At 44.7% G+C, this 10,263-nt stretch overlaps 1 protein-coding gene across 8 annotated transcripts in view; it reads left to right on the top strand.

Moving 5' to 3' along the window:
• Positions 1–2,662: 2,662 nt before the first annotated feature.
• LOC139531564 (phosphatidylinositol 5-phosphate 4-kinase type-2 alpha-like) overlaps positions 2,663–10,263 on the top strand; it is a 35,499-nt gene continuing 27,898 nt past the window's right edge. For 3 of the 8 annotated variants that reach the window (XM_071328127.1, XM_071328126.1, XM_071328125.1), the window contains exon 1: positions 2,663–3,298. In XM_071328127.1, the coding sequence (XP_071184228.1) occupies positions 3,158–3,298 (141 nt within the window). In that variant the 5' untranslated portion in view covers positions 2,663–3,157. The remainder of the gene's footprint in view (positions 3,299–10,263) is intronic. The other 5 variants (XM_071328132.1, XM_071328129.1, XM_071328128.1 and 2 more) reach the window with 3 other exon arrangements.

Raw genomic sequence — 10,263 nt, 5'->3', positions numbered from 1 at the left:
ACATTACGCATATTATCGTATCATTATGTCATATTTCTGGGGTTCTAGTAATAGTAAACACTACTTCCATATTTATAGAGATCTAATACAGATCTAATAGCTCTAAAATCAACATAAATACTGAACTTGATTTAACAATTTGGTCATCTGCGCAACGTGTCTTCCAATTTAGGGGACCTGGAACGCTACCATTGTCCAATCTGTCTGCGCGAGGGAACGTCGTTCTGGCCGTCACCCGTTAGCGTCACGGCAGCAACATTAGCATCCAGGCAGCAACGTTAAGACTTCCGGTTTTTATATTTAGCCTTCAAAATAAAAGTCTGCAATAATACGCTATGAGGATGATACGAAGTCAATCATTTTGCACCTTTGCATAGTGCATAATGTTACAATTATGTTACAAAATTATAACTACATCTGGGGAAACTAAAGATGATTACTACTTTATACAAGATAAATAATATTATAAGGTGGAGCACATTGAGTAATTGTTGGAGCTAAAGTAAATGAAAGTTAAGAACATATTGATCCCGCACTAGAGTCTATATATGATGTTATTTCTTGGTGGACTGTGGTCTAAATACCCAGCAGCACTTTCTACTCCACCCATTCCTTTGGTACCAATGCAATCCACTGTAAGGCCTATAAATTACATATTGCCTTTTAGAGAAAAAGCGATTCTATGTGCTGATGTAAAAGTGAGGTTGGGATTACTCAGTAGGGTCTGTATCATCTATATATGGTGTTATTTCACGAGGGACTGAGGTTTAAATACCCAGCAACACTTTCTACTCCACACAATCCATTGGTCCCAAATTATTGTAGGCCTATAAATTACATAGGGTGAATTCAGAAAAAGTGGGACATCATACAAACTGGGACTGCTTAGTCCTGATGCTTTTATTTAATGGTCTGACAAGTGTAAATCAAAACTAGTGTTACTAAACCCTTGCAGAGAAATCACATGATCTAAATCACGTCACTTCATCTATGTGACGTCATAAAACAGGACAAAGCAAGCTTTAATCAGGAAGTTCATCCCGCGAAGCACATAGTAAGATCAGTGACATAGCTTTTTCTGTTTTGATGTTAAGGTTATTAAACTGTCATAAATAATGCACTGTGCCAAATTGTGATGTAAATGTGCATACTATGTACTGGCGCATCAAAATACATTTTAAAAAGTTGCCAATATTATCTTTCAATTTTGTAATTCAGTAATTTTTTTAGTTGTCCCCCTTTACCGACCATAGTTATCTGAAGTGGGACAGTTTTATAGGCTTTTCCAATGGAGGAAAGAGAGCCGTGTACTTAGGTTAGGCAGCGCTCTGGTTCTTGTAGTACTGTTATCCTGTTTAATGTACATGTATTCCAGAGTACAACGGCACCGAACTATAGTAGGCCTACAATTTACGTATAGTCCTGAATGAATCATCAATAATGATGAGTGAGAAATTTACAGACGCACAAATATCATACCACCCCAAAATGCTAACCTCCCCTGCTATTGTAATGGTGAGAGGTTAGCATGTCTTGGGGGTATGATATAAAATGCTAACCTCCCCTGCTATTGTAATGGTGAGAGGTTAGCATGTCTTGGGGGTATGATATAAAATGCTAACCTCCCCTGCTATTGTAATGGTGAGAGGTTAGCATGTCTTGGGGGTATGATATTTGTGCTTCTGTAACTTTTTCACTCATCATTATTCACGATTCATTCAGGACTATCCGTGATCATGGTAGCATCCACATTACAGTAGAAGTGCTAAGAAACATATTATATTCTTATTTACAATAAAAGTGACTCCAAAATTACACAATACATTATTTACCATTAATTTCTATTGGTCACAAAATAATACGAAACACAACCAAAACAAACTGCAAATGCATCCAACATGTTTGTAGAGTCACACGATTGTTGTAATCATTGCGTGCTAGGAATTTGGAACCAAATACTCAACGGTTGACTACTTTAAAACACATATAAGTGAATTTGTACCAATACTTTGGGTCCTTTAAAATGGGTGGACTATGTACAAAAAGTGATGTAATTTCTAAACGGTTCACCCAATATGGATACAAATTCCCTCGAATTAAAGCTGTCAGTCTGCACTTTAACGTCATAGTCATTGTATAATTTCAAATCCAAAATGCTGGATTACAGAGCCAAAACAACAACAACAATGTCACTGTCCCAATAATTACGGAGGACACTAGATTCTACAGACCCTAGTGAGTAATGCTGCGTTCAAAACAACTCTGAACTCTGAAAATGATTTGGACAAATTAGGACGCTAGTGAACTTCAGGTCAGAAAAGTCGGAGCTATACAAAGAGGCCCGAGTTCCAGAGTTGGAATTCCGAGTTGGATGACCGTTCAAATCGATTTTTCCCAGTCGGAGCTCGTTCTTTTCCGAGTTCCCAGTTGGTTTGAACGCAGAATAATCGCAGACACACTTTACTTCGGCACCTAGAATAGTTTTCTCTCTATAAACGAATATGTATTTAATATACCATGTATTGCATTGTGGGCATTTGTATATCATGAATAAATACAGGTTAATTACACCTTTCTACTATTACGTAGGGGATTTGGGGGAAATAGCCGAAATTCCGCGACCCGGAAATAATGTTTTAGTGTTGCTGACGAGACGCTGATATGCCACACACCCACTGACTGAGGGCGGCATAGATGGAATGCTATCACCTCCCTCCTTTGAGCTGTCAGTTGACAGCGCAACACCGAGCCGGAAGCATCGTAGGAAATAACACAGATTTGATAAACCGTAGATTTTAGATTTCTCCTCTTTAGCACTGGAATAACGGTTGGGACACTAGCATATTTTGGGGCTGACCAACGAACGCGTAAGCGGGAGGAAATGTAAAAGGACTGACTAGGTTTCTAGTTTAGCAAGCTATCGTTAGCTTTGGCCAGTGCAGCTGCTACGGTCGGAGTGTGTAGTAGGCAGGCGAGCTCCGTTGGAATCTAAAACCTAAGGTAAATTGGAGTATCTAGCTAATACAGAAAAGACTACAGTTGTTTTTGATTGATCGCTAGCTAAATGCAGAGTGTAGGTGATCATTGAGAGGCTACTCTCCCAGCTCCATAACGAACTGTCACTGACTGAGTGATATCCAGCCAATTGCCACTAAAGATGGCTACGGCTAGCAGTATTGCCGCATCTATTGCGAGCAAGACGAAGACGAAGAAGAAACACTTCGTCGCTCAGAAAGTGAAGCTTTTCCGAGCCAGCGACCCTCTGCTCAGCGTCCTCATGTGGGGAGTCAACCATTCGGTGAGTCTGTCCATTGGGGTTGGTTAGTGGTGGTCAAATCGATGTTTTCACGACCCTGTACTACTAAACATAAAGTTCAACTAGCTAGAAATAGTGTCAGCTATGTGTCAAAGTGTGACTTGACAGACTCGAGACTGTCAGGCGCAAATCAGGGATGACGGCTAACAGTAGTTATCGTCCTGGCAATGCAAATTAGCACCTTATCGCAACAGGCTTGATTTTGAATTCCACTTGGCAGCAATTCAGTTCTAACTAGTTAACTCATTGGCCTTTCAGAGGATGTTGGATAGATTGTCTGTCGTGTCTCGATTCTCCATAACTTGCCACACTGACTTTGGTCAATGTGAATTGCTGATAGAAAAGTTGTAATAATACTAGTCAACTCTGCACTCTTGATGTGACATACTACAAGTAGCTTAGTGGGTGGGTGGGTGGGTGGTATAAACTCTCCGAGCTCTCAGGGTCCAGTATCTTGAGAGAACAGATATTCCCATGTCAGAGAGCTTATCATCGATCTCTTCCTCGCTGTCTCTTTCAGTCACTGTGACTGCACAGAAGGCTCAGAGCCATATAGCCCAACATAGGCTCACTGTCCCAATGTTTCATGACATAACATACTCATTTGCATTGGAACTAGAATGTTGTGATTGTGTGGGATATTGAAGTTCTAAACCTCAGTTTGCTGAATTCTTTATCCTACATCTGAGTGTCTCTTCAAAATATGAATGATCACCATATTCAGGGTGTCACCATTCGATTCTCTCTGCAATGCTACACTGGCCTTTTTTTAAAGAAGAGATGTGTACTGTAGGTTTTCTATCTGGCATGCTTAATTGGAGGCTACAGACAAACTGAGGCATTTTAAATAGTGAGCAGAGGTTATTTATTAGCTGGGCCTGAAAGGATTACCCCAGCCAGCAGAGGAAACCGGAGTTTGCTTTAAACAGAACGTTTGTCCAAGAATAAACCTTTCTGTTTAAAGCAAACTCTGGTTTCCTCTGCTGGCTGGGGTAATCCTTTCAGGCCCAGCTAATAAATAACCTCTGCTCACTATTTAAAATGCCTCAGTTTGTCTGTAGCCTCCAATTAAGCATGCCAGATAGAAAACCTACAGTACACATCTCTTCTTTAAAAAAAGGCCAGTGTAGCATTGCAGAGAGAATCGAATGGTGACACCCTGAATATGGTGATCATTCATATTTTGAAGAGACACTCAGATGTAGGATAAAGAATTCAGCAAACTGAGGTTTAGAACTTTATTATCCCAATTGAGGTCAGGGCTTTGTGATGACCACTCCAATACCTTGAGGCACAGTTCTATTTTTGTTTCATCAGACCAGAGGACATTTCTCCAAAAAGTACGATCGTTGTCCCCATGTGCAGTTGCAAACCGTAGTCTGGCTTTTTTATGGCAGTTTTGGAGCAGTGGCTTCTTCCTTGCTGAGCGGCCTTTCGGGTTATGTCGATATAGGACCCATTTTACTGTGGATATAGATACTTTTGTACCTGTTTCCGCCAGCATCTTCACAAGGTCCTTTGCTGTTGTTCTGGGATTGATTTGCACTTTTCGCACCAAAGTACGTTCATCTCTAGGAGACAGAACGCGTCTCCTTCCTGAGAGGTATGACGGCTGCGTGGTCCCATGGTGTTTATACTTGCGTACTATTGTTTGTACAGATGAACGTGGTCCCTTCAGGCGTTTGGAAATTGCTCCCAATGATTAACCAGACTTGTGGAGGTCTACAGTTTTTTTTTTCTGAGGTCTTGGCTGATTTCTTTTGATTTTCCCATGATGTCAAGCAATGAGGCACTGAGTTTGATGGTAGGCCTTGAAATACATCCACAGGTACACCTCCAATTGACTCAAATGATGTCAATTAGCCTATCAGAAGCTTTTAAAGCCATGACATCATTTTCTGGAATTTTCCAAGCTGTTTAAAGGCACAGTCAACTTAGTGTATGTAAACTTCTGACCCACTGGAATTGTGATACAGTGAATTATAAGTTAAATAATCTGTCTGTAAACAGTAGTTGGAAAAATGACTTGTGTCATGCACAAAGTAGATGCCCTAACCAACTTGCCAAAACTATAGTTTGTTAACAAGACATTTGTGGAGTGGTTGAAAAACAAGTTTTAATGACTCCAACCTAAGTGTATGTAAACTTCCGACTTGTATCTCAACCAGCGTGTCACTACCACAACAGTTTAGCCCGACATGAAATTCTATCCCAGTGGTAGTTTGCTTCACCAGGCTTGTCGTGACCACACCTTGGACTGGAATACTTATGTTGGCTCCAGAGAGGGCTGGCTCAGTGGGCTAATGTGCTCCTCTTTAGTCTCAGACAGTATCTGGGTTTGATTCCCAGGCAGTTAGCCCTAGCCTACATGTTCACACCTTTTGTGTTGTTGCATTGCCTAACACAGGACAGGGTGATGGATAGAATAGTGTTATGCCAGAAGCTGCTTGTTTTCCAGGTTCCCACCTCCTGGTCACCAGTCTCTTTCTTGTGGACTTTGCAACCCTGCACTAACTGATCAGTTCAGAGCTTATTTCTTTCCCCTACTGCTTAACCACTATTCTTTTTATTTGGGACTATAAAATGTTTTCCGTGTGAACTTTATATCTGGTTTTAGTTGTTTAAGTATGTTGTTTACATCATCTTTAAGAACTATCAACCACCAAAATACAAACTAGACAGGCAGAATCTAACAGAATCTAACATGTAATAAATGTCATGGCATGGAGCCCCCATTTAGTTATAATTTGAGTCCCTCAGATAGCATCTCTCAGCCCCATGACAAAATGTGTAGATTTTCAGGAAATTACTTTAAAACAGCCAAATCCTGCCTCTGTGGCCAAGAGGAGGGTCTGTAAAACTTTTGGTCGGAGACCACGACATTGGCCACGCCCACTACTCCTACCCCTCCAACGCTAACTTTGCCACCTCTGCTAAAAAAAAAATCCTAGGGGAAACACTGTATTGAGGATGATAGTTGAGGTTCTTGTAGAATTGTGGTTGGAGAAAGCCTGCTGATTGTGTGAGAACTGCTGCTGTCTATGCCCCAAGTTTGAGTAGGGGTCAGATGGAATGTCTGCTAGCGACAACACTGGAATGGAGAAAGGGGGAGGCCTGACAATACACACACACACACACTCTGAGGCTGGCAAAGAAACAGAACCCTCCTTATCTCCTGAGACCCATCAATTAAACCCATCCACTCACTAGCACTTTCTGGAAACTCGCCAGCACTCTGCATTTCTGTTGCTGGAGCATCAGGACCGACGTAGACAACTCAACTGGTAGTCGCCAGACGGCGTGGTAGAGAGAACAGAGAAGTCCCTAGATGACTTGGTTTGATGCAGCACCTCTACTGTAGGTCATTCAAACACACATTGCGTTTGTGATTGTAAAGCCTCGGCTGTGTGGGTGTAAAGCCTCGGCTGTGTGATTGTAAAGCCTCGGCTGTGTGATTGTAAAGCCTCGGCTGTGTGAGTGTAAAGCCTCGGCTGTGTGAGTGTAAAGCCTCGGCTGTGTGAGTGTAAAGCCTCGGCTGTGTGAGTGTAAAGCCTCGGCTGTGTGATTGGTGGTAGTGAGTGAGAGCAGATAGACATGTCTGTCTATGATAGTTCCCTCTCCACACGGGGGGAATTAACCAACTCCGTCTGACACCCAAAGCCTCAGACATTCCTACTCTGTCTTAACACCCTGAGGATATAGGACTTAGTTTAGAGAGAGACACCCTGACTGTTGACATGCAGCCCAGCAACATCCCAGGCAGGAACCTGTGGCACTCCATCCACGGACAGGAGGTTGAGAAATACTGTTTTCTAGAATGTCTGTGCACCTCTGGTGAATCATCATCATAAATACATACATACAGCGGTTGGCTCTAATTGGCTGCGTTTAGTCAGGCAGCCATATTCAGATTTTTTTTCTTCTCACTTTGACCAATCAGATCAGCTCTGAAAATGACCTTGTGAAAAGATCACATGTGATTGGTCAAAAGACCAATTAGTGTAAACATTTTTGATCAGAAATGCCTGCCTGTCTAAACACAGCTGTGGGCACTTTGTAGGTGCTATTTCAGTGGTTCATTTAAATGATTTGATGTGTAGCGTACACTGAGTATACCAAATATTAGGAAGCTTTTCTTAATATTGAGTTTGCCCTCAGAACAGCCTCAATTTGTCGGCACATGGACTCTGCAAGGTAAGAGTTCCACAGGGATGCTGGCCCATGTTGACTCCAATGCTTCCCACAGTTGTGTCAAGTTGGCAGGATGTCTTTTGGGTGGTGGACCGTTCTTGATACACACAGGAAACTGTTGAGCATGAAAAACCCAGCAGCGTTGCAGTTCTTGACACAAACCAGTGCGTCTGGCACCTAATACCATACCATGTTCAAAGGGACTTTCATATTTTGTCTTGCCCATTCACCCACTAAATGGCACACATACACAATCTATGTCTCAGTTGTCTCAGATTAAAGAAGGATTTTTAAGCCTTGTCTCCTCCCCCCCATCTACACCTGGTGAGTGTTTTTCATGGTAAGAATTATTACTGTTTTGTATACCAGTGTTGTCAGCATACCAGAATTTTGACTTCGATACTGATACTAGGTTTAGTATCACGATACTCGGTTCCAAAGCAATACCACAACAACAAAAAAGATGGCGTATGAGACGGTCACAGAATGGCACTTGGTCATGAGATTAACTCAGCTACTCCTCTGTTCAATCGTTGGACATCTTGAGTTCAATGTCATTACATTATAAAAATGTTATGTACATTGTTTTGACACAGCCATGTAGGCATTCATTTGACTATGGTAAAAACAATATAACTACAAAACAACAATGATAATAATTTATTTGAAAGGTAAATCTCCTGACGAACTGGATAAATGAAGAGCGAGGTCCATTCACAATACAGGTGAATGCATAGCAGGGCTTGACAAAGGTCAGTTGGGGATTTTGGCAAAGAGGCCTTTTTATCTTCTTCCAGAGTCAGATGAACTGATGGTACCATTGTTATGTCTCTGTGTCCAGTATCAAGGAAGTTAGAGGTAGTTTCGCGAGCCAATGCTAACTAGCGTTGACTGGAATTCTAGCCAATGGTATCTATCCTAGTGACTTGACCCTGCCTTCGTGTACGTACCTCATTCATCTGCACGTTGATCTGGTACTCCCTGTATATAGCCCGACGCTTGTGTATTTTATTCCTCGTGTTGCTATTTCTTTATTTTATTTTTAAACTCTGTATCGTTGGGAAGGCCTCGTAAGCAAGTCTACAACAGTTACATTCATCTTCTGCACATCTATCACGCCAGTGTTTAATTGCTAAATTGTAATTATTTCGCCACCATGGCCTATTTATTGCCTTACCTCCCTTATCTTACCTCATTTGCACACACTGTATATAGATTTTTTTCTATTGTGTTATTGACTATGTTTGTTTATTCCATGTGTAACTCTGTGTTTGTGTCGCACTGCTTTGCTTTCTTGGCCAGGTCGCAGTTGTAAATGAGAACTTGTTCTCAACTAGCCTACCTGGTTAAATAAAGGTGAAATAAAATAAAAATATTCAGCGCATTGGACAGTTAAAAATCATGCTCTCTCCCCTGCTGCCTATTCCCCCGTCCCTCTACCCCTCGCTCTCTCCCCTGCTGCCTATTCCCCCGTCCCTCTACCCCTCGCTCTCTCCCCTGCTGCCTATTCCCCCGTCCCTCTACCCCTCGCTCTCTCCCCTGCTGCCTATTCCCCCGTACCTCGACCCCTCGCTCTCTCCCCTGCTGCCTATTCCCCCGTCCCTCTACCCCTCGCTCTCTCCCCTGCTGCCTATTCCCCCGTCCCTCTACCCCTCGCTCTCTCTCCTGCTGCCTATTCCCCCGTCCCTCTACCCCTCGCTCTCTCCCCTGCTGCCTATTCCCCCGTCCCTCTACCCCTCGCTCTCTCCCCTGCTGCCTATTCCCCCGTCCCTCTACCCCTCGCTCTCTCCCCTGCTGCCTATTCCCCCGTCCCTCTACCCCTCGCTCTCTCCCCTGCTGCCTATTCCCCCGTCCCTCTACCCCTCGCTCTCTCCCCTGCTGCCTATTCCCCCGTCCCTCTACCCCTCGCTCTCTCTCCTGCTGCCTATTCCCCCGTCCCTCTACCCCTCGCTCTCTCTCCTGCTGCCTATTCCCCCGTCCCTCTACCCCTCGCTCTCTCCCCTGCTGCCTATTCCCCCGTCCCTCTACCCCTCGCTCTCTCTCCTGCTGCCTATTCCCCCGTCCCTCTACCCCTCGCTCTCTCCCCTGCTGCCTATTCCCCCGTCCCTCTACCCCTCGCTCTCTCTCCTGCTGCCTATTCCCCCGTCCCTCTACCCCTCGCTCTCTCTCCTGCTGCCTATTCCCCCGTCCCTCTACCCCTCGCTCTCTCCCCTGCTGCCTATTCCCCCGTCCCTCTACCCCTCGCTCTCTCTCCTGCTGCCTATTCCCCCGTCCCTCTACCCCTCGCTCTCTCCCCTGCTGCCTATTCCCCCGTCCCTCTACCCCTCGCTCTCTCCCCTGCTGCCTACTCCTCCGTCCCTCTACCCCTCGCTCTCTCTCCTGCTGCCTACTCCTCCGTCCCTCTACCCCCCTAGTCCCTCTACCCCTCGCTCTCTCCCCTGCTGCCTATTCCCCCGTCCCTCTACCCCTCGCTCTCTCCCCTGCTGCCTATTCCCCCGTCCCTCTACCCCTCGCTCTCTCTCCTGCTGCCTATTCCCCCGTTCCTCTACCCCTCGCTCTCTCCCCTGCTGCCTACTCCTCCGTCCCTCTACCCCTCGCTCTCTCCCCTGCTGCCTATTCCCCCGTCCCTCTACCCCTCGCTCTCTCTCCTGCTGCCTATTCCCCCGTCCCTCTACCCCTCGCTCTCTCCCCTGCTGCCTATTCCCCCGTCCCTCTACCCCTCGCTCTCTCTCCCCCTGTCTTTCTGAGCCAGTGAC

The sequence above is a fragment of the Salvelinus alpinus genome, chromosome 10, assembly GCF_045679555.1.
Source record: "Salvelinus alpinus chromosome 10, SLU_Salpinus.1, whole genome shotgun sequence".
Classification (NCBI taxonomy): Eukaryota; Metazoa; Chordata; class Actinopteri; order Salmoniformes; family Salmonidae; genus Salvelinus; species Salvelinus alpinus.
Note: the sequence above shows the minus strand (reverse complement) of the source record. Positions and strands in the feature narration are given on the sequence as shown.